Source organism: Boleophthalmus pectinirostris, unplaced genomic scaffold (assembly GCF_026225935.1).
Source record: "Boleophthalmus pectinirostris isolate CB_2022bp ecotype Guang Dong unplaced genomic scaffold, ASM2622593v1 HiC_scaffold_8, whole genome shotgun sequence".
NCBI lineage: Eukaryota > Metazoa > Chordata > Actinopteri > Gobiiformes > Gobiidae > Boleophthalmus > Boleophthalmus pectinirostris.
The window spans coordinates 21,671,370-21,692,278 of NW_026571515.1; the positions used below are offsets into that span (position 1 = coordinate 21,671,370).

General features: G+C 38.2%; 1 protein-coding gene across 1 annotated transcript; it reads left to right on the plus strand.

The window, feature by feature from the left end:
• Position 1: 1 nt before the first annotated feature.
• On the plus strand, positions 2 to 20,416 carry ift122 (intraflagellar transport 122 homolog (Chlamydomonas)). The gene is made up of 29 exons (XM_055165961.1): positions 2 to 155; positions 615 to 681; positions 776 to 860; positions 927 to 1,005; positions 1,083 to 1,159; positions 1,242 to 1,308; positions 1,381 to 1,527; positions 1,778 to 1,853; positions 2,362 to 2,553; positions 2,869 to 3,007; positions 3,701 to 3,903; positions 4,936 to 5,073; positions 5,544 to 5,708; positions 5,828 to 6,025; positions 6,741 to 6,881; positions 7,093 to 7,146; positions 7,499 to 7,660; positions 8,814 to 8,980; positions 9,517 to 9,688; positions 10,760 to 10,862; positions 13,013 to 13,153; positions 13,256 to 13,353; positions 14,150 to 14,250; positions 16,633 to 16,798; positions 17,409 to 17,526; positions 17,756 to 17,884; positions 19,405 to 19,481; positions 19,573 to 19,737; positions 19,895 to 20,416. Exons 1-29 carry the CDS (start codon positions 112 to 114, stop codon positions 19,979 to 19,981), a joined length of 3,558 nt encoding a protein of 1,185 aa, XP_055021936.1. The 5' UTR covers positions 2 to 111; the 3' UTR covers positions 19,982 to 20,416.
• Positions 20,417 to 20,909: the final 493 nt, after the last annotated feature.

The following is a 20,909-nucleotide window of genomic DNA, read 5'->3' on the forward strand; positions in this document are numbered from 1 at the left end:
TTGCATGGAAAAAAAAAGCACACGGAGAATCAACTACAATATAAACTGATTCAGGCTGTTAATTTTGTTATTTAAGCTATCTTTTCCTTCCTGATATTTGAGTAAGTGGAAATGAGAGCTGCGTTGGCATGGAAGGAATCTGTCCGGGATCAGTGGTGAGTCTTCAGCTTTGGATGAGAGGCGTTAGTAACCGTGGTTGCTATGTAAACTAAAGTTAGCCTGTTATTGTTAGCATGGAACAATTTCTGTCGTTTAATGTTGAAAAATGGCAACTATGTGGTGATTTCTGTTTTCCAGGCATAATCTATTATCCAAAATGCATTTATATATCTGAAGAGCATGTCATACTTTTCTGTAATTGCATTTAGGCAAAATTAGCTTAGCTTTACGAGCCTGATAACTGATGCTCCTGAGCACTGGGTTAATGATTTCATGAACTGTATCCCTCTATTATGTTTTGTAATTTATTATACAGTATATACATCCATATAAATTTCCAAAGTTCATTATTCTTTAAAATCTTTTAATCTTAAATAATGATAACAATTACAACCATTACAACTATTTTATTGTTTATGCATAACACATTGTTCACTGATTTTAATGTTTTGCAGTATATATGACCTTGCTTTCAAGCCAGATGGCACCCAACTTATTGTTGCAGCGGGCAAGCGAGTTCTTGTAAGAATTTATCTTTGACTGAACACAAAGTTTCTCTCTTGAAACTTTAATTTCAAGAGAGAAACTGTATTATTATTGTATGATTTGCTTCCAGGTTTTTGATGCAGTGGATGGAACAATTCATCAGCCATTAAAAGGACACAAAGATACAGTGTACTGTGTAGCATATGCCAAAGATGGTATGACTTTTAATCACATTTTTGTAACCTCTGTACTTAATTAAGAGAGACATTTTTTTTTTGTAGGCAAGAGGTTTGCCTCGGGTTCAGCAGATAAAAGCATTATTATCTGGACATCTAAACTTGAGGGGATTTTAAAATACACGTACGTTGAACTCTTTGTGCACTTAATTTGCAGACATTTATAAATATTTGTAAACACAATGTCATATGTATTTACAGACATAATGACTCAATCCAGTGCCTTGCATATAATCCTATCACTCATCAGTTGGCTTCCTGCTCCACTGGTGACTTTGGTAAATCAGCATCTGTTATTTCTCCTTGTGTCAACCTAAACACTAAAAATGATTTGTTTTTAAATATTAACTTTTGTTTCAGGTCTGTGGTCACCAGAACAAAAATCTGTGAACAAACACAAAGTAAACAGTAAAATTACATGTTGTGGGTAAGTAATGCTGCTATGTGCGTGAAAATGTTATTATGTGACTATTTATGAATTGCATTTATTTCAATTTAGGTGGACAAATGATGGACAGTACCTTGCTCTTGGTATGATGAATGGGGTCATAAGCATTCGCAATAAGAACGGAGAGGAAAAGGTCAAGATTGAGCGTCCAGGAGGCTCTTCATCTCCCATCTGGTCTATCGCCTGGAATCCCTCCAAGTTTGTCCTATTATATTTGCAATACTATCATCTTGCTCCTTAAGAATATAAAATGTCAGTTTGTTAGCGTCAGAAAAGTAATAAGAACGTCTGTTTTAAATTTGGACTGAAGGTGGCAGTATCGAACAGTGTAAAGAATGAGTTTTGGGTGGATCCGGTACAAAATAATCAAAGCAAAGCAGAAAAACCGATACTACAAATAACTGACATGTGATCTTTGGTTAATATACTTTTCTTCTCTTCTTCTTAGAGATGAACACAATGACATCTTGGCTGTTGCAGACTGGGGCCAGAAGCTGTCCTTCTATCAGCTTAGTGGGAAGCAGGTAGCTATCAAAATGTATATTATAATTTTTGCATTTATAGAAGATTTATTAATTTAAAGATGAACAAAAGTGAAACAAAACTCCTTATCTGAATATAGTAAATTCTTCCTTCTGCAATTGACTGTCAAAGTGAAAGTCTGTAACTAACTCACACAATGAAAGGAAGAGATCCCGCTAGGTTTTAATGGTACTTTTACTACACTGCCTCCTCCATAATAGCCTTTGGCATTAAAGTAATTACAGACGAATGTGTACTGTTCATTACTTGGCCAGTTTGCTTAAGGTTTTTTGTGTCATCAACATCACCTACTTCATAATACATTTTTCTATCAGCAACTAGTTTTTTAAGTTGCCAAGCAAAACCAGATGCTTATAGTTAACAGACTTTATGTAATGTGATGCAAATGAACAATGAAACCTATTTAGAACACCTTACAAAATAATCATCAAAGATATGGATAGACATTTATAGTCTCTTTTTTTTTTTTTTTTTTTTTGCCCTGTTTAGATTGGAAAAGACAGAGCCCTCAACTATGACCCCTGCTGTGTGAGTTACTTCTCCAAGGGCGAGTACATAGTGATGGGTGGCTCTGACAAACAGGCATCTCTTTACACCAAAGATGGAGTTCGATTGGGGTCCATTGAAGAGCAGAACTCATGGGTGTGGACATGTGGGGTCAAACCTGACTGCAACTTTGTGGTAGGTCCACATTCAACATATGTCTAAAGTGATGTAATCCTCAGTAACTGTGATAGAAAAATGTTTCTCATGACTACATCTCAAAGCAGAGATTAAATTTGCATTTTTTTTCCTAATGAAACAGCATATTCAAGCAAGAATAATTTATTGTAAAAGAGTGTCTTCTTTAAACAAAATTTATGGGCAAATGGGTGTTAACAAGTCTCACACTTTCACTGTGTAAATGCATTACTAACAGGAACACTTTCCCACTCTTAGGGTCTTTTTTTAGAAGTGTTAATAGGAGGTACTGCTACATTGTTATCTCTTATCTAGGTGTTGGGCTGCCAGGATGGGACCATCACCTGCTACCAACTTATATTCAGCACAGTTCATGGCCTTTACAAAGATCGCTATGCTTACAGAGACAACATGACTGATGTTATTGTGCAGCATCTGATCACAGAACAAAAAGGTAATCTTTTTTGGTCAGTATATAGTAATTATAATAATTACTATGACATACTTTACAGGCTTGTCGAAGTCTTTCAAAGCGCTACAGATTAGCCATCTTCACTCCATACTTACTTGGTGGTAAGATATACTATTTTAGTCACAGCTGCCCTGGGGCAAACTGATGGAAGTGATGCTGCCATTTTACACCATTGGCCCCTCAGACCACTATCAAACCCCCTGCACACACCACTTTCATAGTAGAAATACAAAATGAGAGCAGTGTCTTGCCTGCTTAGCTACTGTTATTTCCTCAGTCAGTTAAATAACTGTATATCTCTTGGGGGCACATAGAGCAGACAGATAGAATAAAGTATTTTATGTATACGATGACTAGTCTGAAAAGGCAAAATGACTCTAAATCGGGACTGTTGAGGTGTCAAAATGCTCAGTGTCTTCCATTTCAGACAGCACAATCGTCCAGATGAGAGCCTGTTGAGACAGAGTGTGAAGCACATGCCCTGCTACTCACTGGTAGTCCAATGATTTTAGATGAAACCTTGACAATGTCTACTTATATTCTATGTGAAAATATATAATTATAATTATATCTTTTGGTTTTCTTAGTTGGTAGTTGGTTTCAGTTATGATAATTATGGTAAGGCTAATTATTTTATAACTTTTTTTAAAATAACACTTCCCCCTTTCTCCTTAGTGAGAATAAGATGTCGGGAACTGGTTAAAAAGATTGCCATCTACAGAAATCGCCTTGCAATCCAACTTCCAGAGAAGATCTTCATCTATGAGCTGTATTCAGACGACTCCACAGACATGCATTACCGCATCAAGGAGAAAATAGGCAGAAAGTTTGAATGCAACTTGTTGGTGGTCTGCTCTCAGCATATCATCTTGTGTCAGGTGGGGCCATATGAAGTGTAACACAGTCACACATACTAATCAATTTATTTAAGTTCAAGAATGTTCAATCATAAATCATACACACCACAAATTTCTCTTTGTCTAGCCTAAATGGCTATGTTCTGGTCATTAAATTTTATTTCTTGGCACGTGATAAATTGCACAGACTTGGAACAACAAGATAAATAGGATTTTTCACTTTCTCAAACAAAGTGAGAAGAGATGTTATCAAAAATTAGCCAGTTCTCCAGATGTCCCTGCCTATTTGGAAAGAAAGATCCAGCTGTGCATGTGGTATGCAGGCTCAGTTGCCCTCTCTCTTTCTCAGCCTTGTTTAAACTAGATAAAGTTAGACAGTCGGGTGAAGGCTAGGACCACAGACTGTTGAACCTGTCATGGTCTCTGGGGTTTTTCCTTCCCTGCTTGTCTGTATGTATTAGGCAGCAGGAGCAGCCCTAACGCTGGTTGTTTAATTTTTGAATCTGTGTTTTTGCTTCAGCTCTGTCTCTGCATTTTTATCTTATCTAAACCAGATTTTGACCACATTTATCTAACCAGTTCTATGTCTCTGTCACATCACATGCACATATGCACTGGAGCAGGACATCTACTACAGTATGCTAATACACAGGATACACTGGATAATGATCTGTCACTTTGCCTACATGTCCAATCTGTTACCATGGATATTTACCTGTGTTTATATAATAATAATAATAATAATAATATTATTAATAATGTAGTTCTGCATTAGATACATATTGGACAATCTATTAAACTTTGGGTGGGATGTACAATTTTACCTTAATCTTTTCCTCTTTTATTGTAATTTTGTTCAATAATAATATCATACTATTAGTAAAACAAACAAACAATTCTATGTCCAGTCAACCATTCAAAGTCATTTTCAAATATTACAGGTAATTTGGAGACCAAAAATCACATGCATGAAGGAGCTCTGATTTAAAAGCTAGTGTAAGAATAGATGTTCAGACTTAAATAGCCTTTACTGTTTTATCTTGTGTCGTGCAGGAGAAGCGGCTGCAGTGTCTGTCCTTTACCAGTGTCAGAGAGAAAGAATGGGTGATGGAATCTCTGATCCGCTACATCAAAGTGATTGGAGGTCCACCAGCCAGAGAGGGCCTGCTCGTCGGGCTGAAGAATGGAGCTGTGAGTGTGGGAAAAAATTTAACAAAGATTGGTTTTCTTCTAAAAAGTTTGTATTAAAAATCCAGGTCTACCAAAAATCAATTTGGCGTAGTGTTTCAACTTGTTCTTAATTCATCAATCAAGTTAAAATATCAGATCTACACTATACAGTGCCCTGGTTTTGTTCTTGGGCACTATGACATGAGAAAGAACATTCAAAACAACATTTATGATTGCCAAATCTTGAACTTATATTTGACATAGTACTTTCATTGGAATTTTTTTCTTGTATTCACTAGACAAAACCTCAGACCAAGCCAAAGTACTTTGGTTACATAATATTTTTATTATATTTAAACAATGGTACCAAGTTTGAAATGGAACACCACTGTTAAGTCCATTGCAGTGGTGATATAACATTTACAAATACTTTCAAACTTTTATTTTGCCATTTCTTGTTGATTCTCATTTCTGCTTTCAATTTTATGTAGATTTTGAAGATATTTGTTGATAACCCATTCCCCATCACATTACTGAAGTTGTCAACCTCAGTGCGCTGCTTAGACATGAGTTCCTCACGCAATAAACTGGCTGTAGTTGATGAACACAACACCCTCCTGGTTTATGACATTAATAATAAAGAACTGCTTTTTCAGGTTAGTGCTTTCAGTATATTATTGCATGTCCAAAACATGTATGTAAATATAATGGTGCTGCTCTGTGCTCGCAGTGACTTTTAATCCTTCTTTATATACCCACTCGCTCTCTCCTGCAGGAGCCTAATGCTAACAGCGTGGCATGGAACACCCAGTGTGAGGACATGTTGTGCTTCTCTGGCAATGGGTACCTCAACATCAAGGCCAGCAACTTCCCAGTTCACCAGCAGAAGATGCAGGGCTTTGTGGTTGGCTACAATGGCTCTAAGATATTTTGCCTCCATGTTTACTCCATGTGTGCAGTGGAGGTGCCGCAAGTAAGTGCACAAGACAAACAAACACCTTATGATATAGTGGAAAAGTGAAATTATTTCTGTAATATATGTATTGATACTTTGCAGCTGATGCCATCAGCATTCTATGGGGGGGAGGCACTGCTCTGTCTAAAACTTTGTTACTCAAGATAGGCTTTGATCTTAGTTTTGTTTTAGCACAATTTGACTTTAAATTTTGAATATAAAGAACTGGCTTATCTGGAACTACAACTGTTTGTTGATTTCAATTAGTCACTGTCACTTTTTTGTTGAAAATCAAACACCTAAACAGGACCATGAATGCTTACCGTGTGTGTGTGTGTGTGTGTGTGTGTGTGTGTGTGTGTGCGCGCGCGTGTGTGTGTGTGTGTGTGTGTGTGCGTGCGTGTGCATTGTGTCACCATGGTAACTGCTGAACATTCCACCATAGAGATACATGTCGAACACTCTGAACATGATGTCTCTGCAAAGTATCAGAATTTTGTTTGGTAAACCATAATCATCACAGCTGTAATAATGTCACAACTTAAAGTTCTATTTTAAGATTATTTTGAGTTTACAACAATCATCAGCTTGTATTGTGTATTGTCTGTCTACTACTCGATATACTTAATCCAGGTTGTACTTCCATCTAAAGGGCACGATTTTACACACATTGATTTAGGATATATTGATATTTTTTTGTTGTCCCTGACTTAGTTGTCTGCTCCTTTGATAGTCAGCTCCCATGTACCAGTATCTTGAGAAGAAGATGTTTAAGGAGGCCTATCAGATCGCCTGTCTGGGTGTGACAGACAGTGACTGGAGAGATTTGGCCACAGAAGCCCTGGAGGGACTTGACTTTGATACCGCTAAAAAGGTCAGTCGATGTGCACAAATCATACTGATCAGCACTGATCACACTGAGCTGCAGACAGAGAGAAAGAACAGCAGGCCCATAGATTTTGGAAAATCAAACATGTAGATTTTCATGATTTAATTAACATATTTAATACTATGTTTACTCTTTTAATCATTAACATTGTTTGTATTTAATTATGTTTTTGTGTGTTTTTGTTTGATGAATCCAGGCCTTCATTAGAATAAGAGACCTGCGTTACCTGGAGCTCATTAACAGTATTGAGGTAAAACATGCTGTATCCATTTATCCAACAACAAAGCAATCATCACATATTCAGTGCTGGACGATTATTTTCATTTATTTATTGCTTGGCTCTGGTTTGGGTCGCACCTCGCACATCTCCATTGTTAGTTTTGGCTTGTATTTCTAGATATACAGTGCTAAGCAAATGTTTTGTGTGAGGTGTGAGCAAAATAATTTTAAAACTACAGAAAAAGAAAGTGATACCATTTCGCAGTTGTTGTTTTTTATTTTAGTTTTGTTTTGTAATGGTCCTGATGGATTGTAGTATTGTTCCTCACATATGGCACTGCTGCTGTCTGTATACTTGCTGATGTTGTTTGACTGATCTGCAGGAGAGGAAGAAGCGTGGTGAGAGCGACAATGAGTTGTTTCTGGCAGACGTCTGTGCCAACCAGGGGAAATTCCATGAGGCAGCCAACCTCTACAAACGCAGCAACCAGGAGTCCAGGGCCCTGAGCATGTACACAGACCTGCGAATGTTTGAGTTTGCCAAGGTAAAACACCAATGCTTCAGATACATATACTAAGTGTAACTAACCTCAGCATCAATATGGACAGAAGGACTTGGAAAAACTTTGCATGTTATAGGGCTGCAGAACATATGTTTTTCCTCACCGTGTGCTTGGATGCCAAGTTGGGGCCCTCCAAGGGGTTTACAAAGTCTCCTCAACCCCCTCCACTTCCCATTATGCCCGTCTTTCATCTCCTGAGTCATGATTTATCATTTAAATAGCCATGTTTGTTTATCTTTTGATCAGACATACTACCACGGGATGGTTCGTGAGAAAAAGTATTCTGTAATACATCTACAATTGCATACATTGCTTACTTGTCTGTCTTGTCAATCTATCACTGCAGATATAGTAGACCTCCATAAATATTACAACAATAAGACATAATTAAGTAAATAGAACACAATTAAATGCATTCTTTATTTCCACCTACATAGTCAAGGTGCACAGTGCTCTTAAATGGACTTCCGTTTGAGTTCATGGTAAACATCAAATGTATTGTATGTGTGGGAAGACACTTTGATCAGCTATTGTTCACATGACTTTATAATCATACACTTTAGGTTAGTTTGTGTGCATATTAGTCTGTGTCACTGATGTGGCTGCAGTATATTTATGTGGTCATATGGACATCTGGTCGCACAGGTTGTTTGTTTTAAGTGGGATGGATTGGACACCAGAGGCAAAAGCCCTACTACTAACTGTGGTTTCTGTAGCTTCCTTTTTGTCCCCATTGGCTCCCTTGTTTATGACTATCCAAGCTAAACTTCCTTATGCACTACCTCTGCCTCTGAAACATAGCTCTTTGTGCTATCTCTGTTCTCACGAATCAGCACCCCACATGTGAATTCGCTGTCAGTGGTTAACCTCTGTTCCTTCCTGTTCCACTGGACCACTTTTGATATATAGTGACCACTAGAAACTGGGAATACCAGTCTGGGAAAAGATGTCATTTTGGCGATTCTCTGATCCAAATGTCTAACCATCACCTTTGTCATATTCACTCAACCCATTATTCCTGCTTTTAATACATTACCATTGGAGGCAAAATGTTCTTTTGATGATTAATATATCCACCCCTGTAATATGTGTCACAATGGAAAGATACCTGTGTGTTTCTTCCCCTCTTTTGCAGGAGTTTATTGGAGGGACAGACCCCAAGAGCTCACGGGACCTGATGACTAAACAGGCAGACTGGGCTAAGAGCAGTAAGGAGCCCCGGGCTGCAGCAGAAATGTACCTTACAGCTGGAGAGCATCTCAAAGCCATTGAGATTATCGGAGAGAATGGCTGGGCAGACATGTGGGTTTTGTATACATTTTTCCACAATTGTAAAAATGTAAACTGTGTAATTGAGGATGTGAATTAGCATCATTTTAAGATCCCCAAACTATAATTATTCAAATCAGCATATTATATCCATTAGCTAATAAAGCTCAGAGGGAGTAGGCAAAATTTCACAAGCATGTGTAAAACTAGAGACGCACTGACTAAAGCCATCTGAGTTTTTACAACCATGACCTGATATTGCTTATATCCGGAACATATGTTTCTCTCCCTGAAGATAAATAATAAAAGATACATTTTGACATGTCGAGTGAAAGCAGAGACAGGTGATAAAGTAAAGGGAACATATTACATTTTATAAAAATTACCTGAGGTAAGGGAAAATCTTATGACTATTTATTTTGTTTTTAACTAGTGTAGTGGTTGCCAGGTCTCAAGTCTACATAGTCCATTATATTTTTCTTTTCAACTAGAGGCCCTGTACGCTTCATACTGACTGTATATTTATTGTATAATTTATGCAAACAGTTGCTTTGTTCTTTCCTCATCAGGCTGATAGACATAGCTCGTAAGTTGGACAAAGCTGAGCGTGAACCCCTGGCAAAGTGCGCACACTATTTCAAGAAGCTGAAGCACCATGGATACGCCTCAGAGACCTACTCAAAGATGGGGGACTTAGAGGCTCTGGTGCAGCTGCACGTGGAAACCCGGCACTGGGACGAGGTCTGACATAGTTCTGCACGCGAGAGGCACACCTGCTCCACTCATCATGGCTTATATAGAGCCTCCAGAGACCATAATATAAATATTAGCTGTACTTTCAGTGCAACACACTGTGCTAAAAACATGCCAAAGTTTAGAAAGTAGTGTTAGAAATCACATAGCAAACTCTGTTGTTGCTGTTTTTGCAGAGATAAGCAGAAAACTATAGTTACTAATGACATTGTGTTCTTCAGGTAGTTTCTTATGCGTTATCTCTCATTTAGAACTAGTTATATACCTGTTCTAATTAGCATAAAAGCAAAACTATTTATACCCAGATTAGTCCAAGGAAGATTTAGTTCACCATAACTAAAAGCCCATGATCCCAAACTTGCTATGTATTTTAGCCAAGGACTTAAAAAGCCACCACTAACTCTGGACAGGCAAGAATCCCTTGTTAAAGTCTTGTTTTCAGGGCCATTTTGTTATCATCAAATATCAGCAACAATAGAAAAAGAGCATCAAATCACATGGCAAATGGTGCAGTAGTGTCAAACCACTTTTGTCTAGAGTCAACCTCTGGGGACAAGTATAATACGCACAAAGAGTAGTATTTTATATGTTTCTCAGAGGGAGACAGACGCTATTGAACGCCAGAGCACAGACTGAGTTACTGAACTGGCCATATGGATGCTATTTACTACACCCACTATTTGATAAATAACAGTATTTCATTAAAGGCTTAGGAGTCAAAGACGTGGGGCACTCATCTGTGTTTGGTATGAAATGTGTGTATTTTGGCCCAGACGTGGCTACAGGACATTTGGTATTATCCATCACTGTGACAGGTCTGCAGCTTGTGTCCGCTGGCCACTCCACTGACTCCTTTACCCTGTCATTCAAACTGCTAAAGGACTGAACCTGAGGGGAGAATGAAATAGACTTAGGTCATTGACATTCTATCATTGCAATTGTGAAACAGGAAGTTATGTATATCACATTTAACAAAACGATTAAATCAACAGTTTGTTTAACATCATTTATAATTGCTCAGGGCAGTTCATTAATGATGTACATTCTTTATTTTTGCAGGCCTTCTCAATGGTAGAGAAACATCCACAGTTCAAGAATAATGTCTATGTACCTTATGCACAATGGTTAGCAGAAAATGATCGCTTTGAGGAGGCTCAGAATGGTGAGTAACTCTAGAATATATTTAAAGGTGCACGTCACTTTTTTTGTGTGGATCTTTATTTTTCGATGGAGATGTTTTTCCTTTGCCTGCTATGTTCCACAGTAGGGCATTTACTGTAAATACTATCCTGTAGCTTCTTTTATTTCAATTGCAAAAAGGGTTGCTATTTCTCAAAAATTTGGTATCACCTGCTTGTCCCTGTGGAAATGGATATGATTAATCATTGTGGAACATTCCGTGCAATATCTCCGTGATGACAAACCTGTGGCCAATATCCACCAGGAAAGTACAATAGTGCACTTTTATTAAGCGCGTAATAAATGTCCATCTACAGTAAACAGTTTATTGATAATAAGCATGTACCAGAAGATTAGGTTAGGTAGGTTAGGTCAGAAAAAGAATAACTTTAACCAGGTCAAAAATTTAAGTTTGTTTTACCAACATCACAACAACTTCCCTTCCTACTTAACTTTCTCAGTCCAGTTTTACAAAGTACATATGGAAATGATGAGACTACTGAACCCAGGCATTTTTCACTGCTTCCCTGAGATCCTCTATATCCACTGTAAAACATGATCGCCTTTGCTGGAGAGAGCAGGGGAAAGCACGCTGTCTGTTAACTAAATGACAAACATGTATGGCAGTAATCACCCGCACTACAAGCCGGCCTGATGATGATTACCAAATGTAACCATAGTTATAATCAGCTCATAGATTTATAATTATGATCTCAGCAGGCAGATTTCCTCCTCTCCACCATCTTCCTCTGCCTGTCTGTACATGTAATACAAGACTAAACACTACGTATTGTGTTACTATTGCTCATATATTACATGTTCTTTGCAGTTTGTTGTAGACAATTGTTACTAGCAACTGTAGTTCTGTATTTAGCACTACAAAAAATATACCATGGCTAATAAACTGTAACATGAATAAATATACATTCTTGGGATTGATACTGGCACCGATATTGAAAATTTGCTGTATAAGATATGGGCATCCAAATATCGGATCAGCTGATATCCTGGTTGGACATACTGTTTAGATTGATGTAATAAGACACAGGAAGGCCCAGAAAGTCTCCTAGTGTTTGAACATGTACAAAGTTATATTATACATTATACAAAGTTGTTCTGAAAGATAACTACCACACAACATATTTGGATGTGTTTTGTCTTATATTATTTTCGTTTTAAGGAAATTAATGCAGTTTGAATCTGTACCTGATATCGGGTATCAGATAGTTAAAGCTATAATATCGGAATTGGTATTGTTACTGCAAAAGTTGGATCATTACATCTCTAAAATTCCTTTTTTTGCTCCTATTGTCACGTGTGCCTAGGTGTAACAATTACGCAATTACCCAAGTGAAAGCAATTCAATTATTGTAACAGTGCACTAAGAGAAACATAAAGATTTTTTCATATAGTGAAGTAAGCTTATTATTATGTGGCGGTAATGAATGCTGACCCCTGCTGTGTGTGTTGGGCCTGGGTCATCGGAGGGGGTCGACTCCCCGATGCTGTTTCTAATTACCTTCTGATGGGAACATGTGCATTAGACCTTTTAAAACCAGATGACGCACACATGAAAACATACCCAAACTTTGTCTCTGGTTACTTAAATAGGGTCCTAGCAGTACATTACAGTTTGTGCAAGTAATCCTCTTTATTCTAACAAAGCTATAAATGTGTATAGAAAGTAATTATGCAGAGAGCAAGGTCTTCAAAGTATGACTATTTAAATGTTGCTTATATGGAGGGTTCACCATTTGCTTGTCTCCATAGAGATGTTGTCCTAGGATAATCCATAGTGTGGTATTAAACTTATGTAACTCTGTGGTGAAAAATAGATGTTACAAGTTACAAGTCAGATACAGAGTCGCTTACAGTAAGAATAGATGTTTTTCAAACTATTTATGAGAAATACATCTGTAATTTGATAAATACTAGATATATTAAATGCCGTACTATGGAACATTCCAGGTGGAGCATAAATATCTCCATGGGCACAAGTACTTGCACACCCCCCACCGAAAAAGATTGTACACCTTTAATTTCCTTAGTCTTGCTAAACTGCTCTATTCAAGTTTCAGACAAATTTCTAACTACTAGAACTTTCATTAATTTTTTGTATTTTTGCTCTGTCAGCATTTCACAAGGCCGGGCTACAGAATGAGGCTGTCAAAGTCCTGGAGCAACTTACCCACAATGCAGTGGTGGAGAACAGATTCAATGATGCTGGCTATTATTACTGGATGCTCTCAATGCAGTGCCTGGACATCGCTCGAGGTGAGGTGCAATATCTTCAACAACAACAAACTGCTAGATGATTTTACACATTTGTACAGTGTAAAATTGAATGCTTTTTGTGTCTTTGTTTTTGTTCATCAGAAAGTGAAGATCAGTGCAGTGAAATGCTGAAGAAGTTTGATCGTTTTCAACATCTGGCAGAGCTGTATCATGTCTACAGATCTATTCAACGTTACACTGTGAGCAATATATAATCTTTGTGTCAGTACCAAGCCTGGATACATTTGAGGATTTAGTGGCAGAAGATGGTGTTAAACAGTCTAATCATTCTGTATTCCTCAACTATATTCAGTTTTATTATACTTTATTTATGAATACACAAGTTGACGAGTTGAATTTTTAGGTTGAATTTGGTGAAGAGAGCACATGAAACTTAATGAATATTTTGGTGGAAGTTAAATATCCAATAAAATTCCATATGGCATTACACTGAAATTCCATTAAATACTCTAGCTGACAACAAGAGTAGAACTGCTTGTTATCCTGAACTATAGAATACTAGCACTAAAAAAAATAATTGATACAGCACAAAGTGAATTAGTCTTAATTTTCCCTATTACATTTCCAATAACCATGCCAACAAACGAGTGTCACAATAATTATTACTTCATCATTGGTCCCTCAGTCCCTACACTTAACAAATAAACTGACTTTGGTCCGGAGCACTTTATGGGTGTCCTGGCCTGCGTCTGTCTCCTCCGTTTGTTTTTACAGGTTTGCACTGAGCTGCAGTCACACCCACAGAAATAGAGAGACATCACAGTGATTCAGTGCAGGGCATAAAACCTTTACATTTGAGCTTAACTCCCCAGGACAGTCACTATATACACTATGTGATTGATCACTCTGGGGTCATAAAGTGGTAGTCCTGCCCTCACTAAATTGAAATATGAAACTAGACATTTAGTAGATCAGATGAGATGGTTTTGAAATGATATCTTCCTTAAATTCATTTCTGTCTGTTTGCATTTACAGGATGAGCCCTTCAGTTCTCACATGCCTGAGACCCTTTTCAACATTTGCAGGTTTCTTTTGAATAATCTCACCAAAGAAATACCACCAGGCATTTCCAAAGTGTATCCTTTTGCACACAAAAGTTATACTCTCGAAAGCACCATATTTTAGAAACTTAGACAACAGTTAAGTTGAGAAATGATTTAGCCTGAGCTGGCCATGCTGAGAAAAAGAAAAGATGTGATGACAGAGTGGAGGCCGTGCCAAGTGGAGACAGACTCTCTCCATATCCAAACAAATGCTTTGATTAGTCACGTTTGTTGTGACATATGCACACAAACTCCACACAATATGTTTAATTTGATCCGACAGCCCCCGAAGACAAAAATCATAGCATACAATAGACACAAAGGCAAATGCACATAACATTTTGGACTCCAGAAATAGGAGAGCCCCCTGCTGGTTGGCAAGTTCAATCCTAATAACAATTCTTGGGCACTTATTTCTTCATAATTGGTACTGCACAGTTTTGTTAGTATTTATTTCCTGCTGTTTGAAAGTTGGTAAATGACCATGGACAATCACAAAGGAGAATGTAATAGTACTTTTTCTCCTTAAAAAGTCTCCACGGAGCATTCTGATCAGTATAAATCCTTACATTAACACTTAGTCCGACACAATTTGGTAGTATGTAGTTTTGTCAGTATTCATTTCCTGCTGTTGTTTTTGTATCAAACTTTACAAATTTGGGAAATTACCATGGACAGTTGCAAAGGAGAATATAATAGTGCTTTTACCCCTTAAAAATTCTCCATGGAGCAGTTGGATCAATACAAATAGATTTGGGGTCAAGGAGTTAAAATGTGCAGCCTTTATTGGAGCTACTTGCTTACCCTAATCCTTATATTACCACTTACTCCGACACAACTGGAGCAAAGCTTTAAAAAGACCATCTGGAACACCTGGACTCTTCTATAGCCATGGTTGTCCTAAAAACTCGAAACTTGGATTTATAGACCCCGATATAAACAATTAAACACTATGTCACAGAAAAGCTGCACATACAATAGAGGAACATGCATTTATCAGGAGCTGAACAGAACTGGGTGTGTGGGAGGCACAGGGAGCTCTGAGTGGAGAGGAGAGAAGAGGGGATGTTAAGTTGAAGTGATTGAGGAGTGCCAGTGTAGAGATACTGCAGCTGCAACTCATTGACTTGTCCATGATGTTCTAAGAGGAACACTCGAAACCGTCCCTGTGTCTACTTACAAATATAGCACTTTGCACTTCCACACACGTACCAAAACGCACACACAAATCAGGAAGTTAGTGTTGTGGTATGTGGTATGTGGGGCTCTGTGTTGCCGCCTCAGCAAAGATATTTCTCTACTCATTAAGCACACCAGGGACTGAACTGTTTTTTTTTTTCTTCTTTTTTTATGTGATGATGATAAAGTCTCACTATCCTAAAAATACTGAACTAGATCTGCTGTAGTTTTTGTAATCCATTTGAGGCAGATGGTTTGCTGTGGTGGCAAACCCTAAATATGCAACAGCTGCAGTACAGAACAAGATTTGGGTCTTTATCAGTCTAACGAGTAAATCCAATCCAGGTAGTATTGTTTAAAAGTACACTATGTAACTTTTCAGGTGGGGGGGACTTTTTCCAATGGATGCATTAAACTTATCTATCAGGTTTCATTCACTGTAAAAAGTTAGATAAATATGGGCCCTTTAAAGATACACTATTTTCTGATCATTGTTATGACATTGTTTCCTCATCACAAAAATACCTGAAATTGTGTTTTGTTTCACTCACACAAACACTCTGCTCTGCGGATGCAGCAGTCTGAGCAGGGAGGCCCAGACTTCCCTTTCCACACAATTCCTCCAGCTCTTCCAGGGGGATACCGAGGCGTTCCCGCGCGCGCCCAGAGACATAGTCACTCCAGCGTGTCCTGGGTCTTCCCTGGGGCCTCCTCTCAGTGGGACATGCACATGTTCTTCTCTCAAACAGAAAACACTGTGTTCCACCTTGTGATCACATGTGGTAATACAGGAAGTGCTCCACTGTGTTTTTAAACTCCATACAACTTCACTAGAATCATTTGGACAATTTCAGACCAGGAATTGCCAGTCTCTACTAACCAAAAGGTAAAAGGCAGCTGTTAAATTTAAAACTACCGCTACATGACGTCACAAGGTGGAACAGACATTTTGAGCTTTATAAACAGACTAATAATAAAGAGTTACTCAAACATGTGTGAATTAAACAAAACATAACTCCAGGAATGTTTTTGAGATAACAACATCCTAACTTGGCATAAAGCTCATAGTTTTTTTTAGGTTTAATAGGCTTAGTAGAACTCTCTGTTAAAAGTGTTTAAAATGATTGATATTTTGAAAGCAAAAATGTTTTCTGATATTGTATTGGATGTGACTAGATGAACATATTTCCTGGCTCTTTTCATCCATAGATTTTTTCCCCTTGACCCAGTAAACAGAAACACCTTGTATGCGTTGGCCAAGCAGAGTAGAAAATTGGGTGCCTACAAACTCGCCAGGTATTCGTATGAGAAGCTCCAGGAGTTGCATATCCCATCTCGGTTTCAGGACTCTGTGGAATTAGGCAGCCTCACCATCCGCTCCAAACCCTTCCATGACAGCGAGGTGTGTTCTGGAGGTCTTATCTACATGGAAACTACTGCTTTTGGTGGTCCTCTTTTGTCTGAGCAATGCATAATCTTGCCTTAGTCCTTAATCTTGGTTATCTGGTATTTTGTTTCTGATTTCCCTATTTTATTTTAATTTCAACCAAAACGTTACACAATGCACCTTTTAAGTAAATCTCGTGTTGGGGTTGTGTATGCTGTCATTGTGCCCTATGTATTATATTATGCTTTTTGAATCATCAGTCACTCGATTGGTGATGGTCACAGGGGCCAGTGGCACTGATCGACAGCCACACATGTCTGGAAGCCCCAGGTCATCTATTGCAGGCAGAGCTTACCATCACTTAGTGCAGAGAGTGAATGAATAATGCACGTCATGGGTTTTGGAGTAATCTAAATCCAGCACAGTTACCATAGCAATTAACACTTCAAAGTAAATGCTAGATTTCTGAATGGGCAAATGTCCTCAAAATATCACCTATAAACAGGAAGCAGAAACCAATGAATATTTGAGTATCAACATATTTTTTTCCATTATGGTGTGGTCGGCAAAAGTAAACTCAAACATAAATAATACACTTTGGTTTGATGTGGTGGCTTTACTCTAGGACCTGATCGAGGGCATGATGTGTTACCGCTGCTCCACCAACAACCCTCTGCTGAACAATCAGGGGAGCGTGTGCATCAACTGCAGACAGCCTTTCATCTACTCTGCCTCCTCTTATGGTCAGTGCCACACAAACACGCCTCAACCTCTGTCAGACAACTTTACAGGTCTTATATTATGTAAATTGGGTTCTTATGAGCTTTTAGGTATGTTAGGATTTTGTTACCTTCTCAAAAACATACCTAAAGTTGTGTTTTGTTTTATTCACATTGAGTATCCTTTATTCATTCATTGTCTACGTCTCCAAATGAGCCCTTTAATGTCTCAATATTGTGTCTTTCTTTGCAGAAGTGTTGCCTCTTGTCCAGTTCTACCTGGAGGAGGGCATCAGCGACGAAGAGGCCGTTTCTCTCATCGACCTGGAAGTCCCTCGCTCAGATCAGAGGGATGCACAGTGGCACAATGTGGACAGTGGAGGTATCCTTTGATCACCTGTGACAAATCCCACTCTCACACAATAACAGATGGTCCACATGCTGAGTTTATGAATTATTTAACTCACATTCTGTCGGTCACTCCCAGGAGTGCTTGACTCACAGGTACAATAGCCAAAAATGGTACTCGAGTAACTGTTCAAAGTAAAAAGAAAAAAAGACAATTAGATTAGATTTTTGTCTTACGTTGAAGTTAAAGGTGCATTTTGGAACTTTTCTGGTGAAGGGTCTGTCAAAAGCTTTTCCCCATGGAGATGTTATTGCTTTGCCTGGAATGTTTCACAGTATGGTATTAAAACTGTCTATCTTCATGGGGACCAACCAGGCCAAGTAACAGGTCAGATCTCTGGAGAGGCAACCCCGCTCATAGTCAGAATTATTATTTTTGTAGATATTTTTGAGTTAGAAAACCACCTGTAATTGAATAAATGTAAACAAGCAGGTGATGGACCCCCAACCCTAATGTTACATAGTGCACCTTTAATTATGTTTTATTTGCAATGCAGAGTTATTTTCATTGGTTTAACAGTAAGAAATAGGCCTGTTATGAAAACAAACTGTAAAGCATGGTGTATTACTACAGTTATATGCAATAAACGATAATATTGTAACTACTTTATGCCACTGATACAATAGCAATAATGCAAGAAAATCCTAGTAAACTTTATTTCTTTTCTCAAATATACAGTATCATTATACAGTATCAAAGTCCTGAGCTGCAATAAATAACTGAATGTACCCATAATTAGCCACACAAGCCACTTATTCAGACATTAGCAGCTCAAATGTTAAGGTCAAATGTATTGCAACAAAAATACTCAAAATACCCAAATTGTTTTAACTTTTATAATGGAAAAATACACACGATACATACTGAGCCCTAAAATATACTTTTCCAGCTTTCATATATTGAACGATAAGTCAGTATTGTAACTGACTTATCAGGCCAAGTAAGAAACTTTTTAAACATACTGTAGTGGGTTGAGAACCAACTTCAAGCTAAGATTAGTGTCCACAGTTAGAATGGGTATTTTGTTTTCAAGTAATTTCTGCCCAACTTACATTTATACTTTGATCACCTCCAAAATGAACCATGGGACTGCTCTTTCTTGTGACAGCCCCTAGAAGCTGTTTAGTCTGCACTGGCCTGGATTCTTCGCTGGTGGGTAAGCTGTCAGAGCTAAGTCATCTTAGCTCTTGAGCTAATAGGGTTAGCTAGGCTCTCCTGTCTCATCTTAATGACTCTAACCCTTGGAGTCGTAGCCACAGCCGTCGAGCAGGGATTAACCTGCATTAGCCCAGGAGACTCAAGGCCACTGAAGCCTGCCCCGCTTTAACACATTTATCTGACAGACAGGGAGAAAGTGATTGACAGTTTCAATCTTTTCAATCTTAAAAGGGTCTTGGTGGCACATTTGTAAAGCAAATAGGATTTCCTTAGTAGAAAAAAGTAAGTAATTAAATATTCATGTTGTCCTCTTTTTCTTAACTGACAAAAATTAGAGTCACAGTCATTAAGAATGGATGACGGTTTCAGTGAGCCAGAGGAAGACCCTTTCACAGCCAAAATGACCTTTGAGGTAAGAAAAGAAAGCATTTGTTGATCACATAAACCTCCATCTCTATGGGCGAACGCACAATGTTCATCCTTAAATGTGTGTGTATTTACAGCAGGGGGGCTCTGAGTTTGTCCCGGTGAAGGTGAGCCGCTCAGTGCTGCGCTCCATGAGCAGACGCGACGTCCTGATCAAGCGCTGGCCCAGACCTCTCAAATGGGAATACTTCCGCTCCCTGCTGCCCGACGTGAGCATCACCATGTGCCCCACCTGCTTCAAGGTAGGATATTTGGACACACATGACAGCACTTCATTTAGTCAGTGTCCTTCCTTTGTGACATTGTCCTTCCTTTGTAACATTGTTTGTGTCCCAAATACCCTTTTAATTTGTATTAAACGTTTGAGTCACCTATGTCTATTGTCATTTGTCCTTACAGATGTTTCACAGTGAGGACTATGAGCTGCTCGTGCTTCAACACAACTGCTGTCCGTACTGCCGCAGACCCATCGATGAGCCAAACTGACTTTTATATTCTTTTTTCATTTTAATTGTCCTATCCTATTATGTAAATGTCCTCTGTTTCTATTGTGCAAAGCAAAGATTGCACCTAAATCCCTTAAGAAGATGGTTTGTTGTCTACCAAGAACAATGGACTAAACTAAATCCTGGAGAGTTTGTCATTATAGAGTGAGAAAAGTGCATTGTCAGACACTCAACCTGACTGGATTATTGGGATTAGATAGTCTAATGCACTCACTGATAACATCAATTCTTTTAGCAGAAGAAGGTTTCGATTTGTATAAATAAATTGCAATTTATAATGTCACAACACAGATATATCAGACTTTTTTTATATCAGAGACGTTTTTTTAATTTATTGAATAGTTTTTATATACATTTGTTCCTGTGATGAAAATATTTTTACATGATTTAAAATAAAACAAAGATTTCCATTAAAGACTTGTGATATTTCTGTGCTTTAGATGACAACATGACTCATTCTCATTTCCTCGGAGAGTGAAAGTGCATGTGGCATGTGCCAGTGGTTTTGATTATACTGAAAGGATGGGCACACTGGGACATTATGCATTTATTAGGGATTAGGCTTTCCATGATGCTAATAACTTGAACTGACCAAGACATTTCATGTGTAGTTTATCCACTTTGAGTGCTTCAGATCACAAGGAAATTGCTTTTCATAAGTGTTCAGCCTCTTCCTCTTCACTAGCTAAACATGTTCATGATAGATTTTTAGTTTTACAGCAATCAGTGATGATATACAATGGTATATCGTTATGACCATAACCTCTGACCTTCAGAATGCTTGCCATAACATAAGACTAAAAGCTTTATGTGTGTGTGCAGGGAGGCTGAGAGTCTCTAATACCATCTATGCTAACACTTTACTTCGTAGATGTTCCTAATCCGGCCTCCTGTTAAAAGGTGCTGCT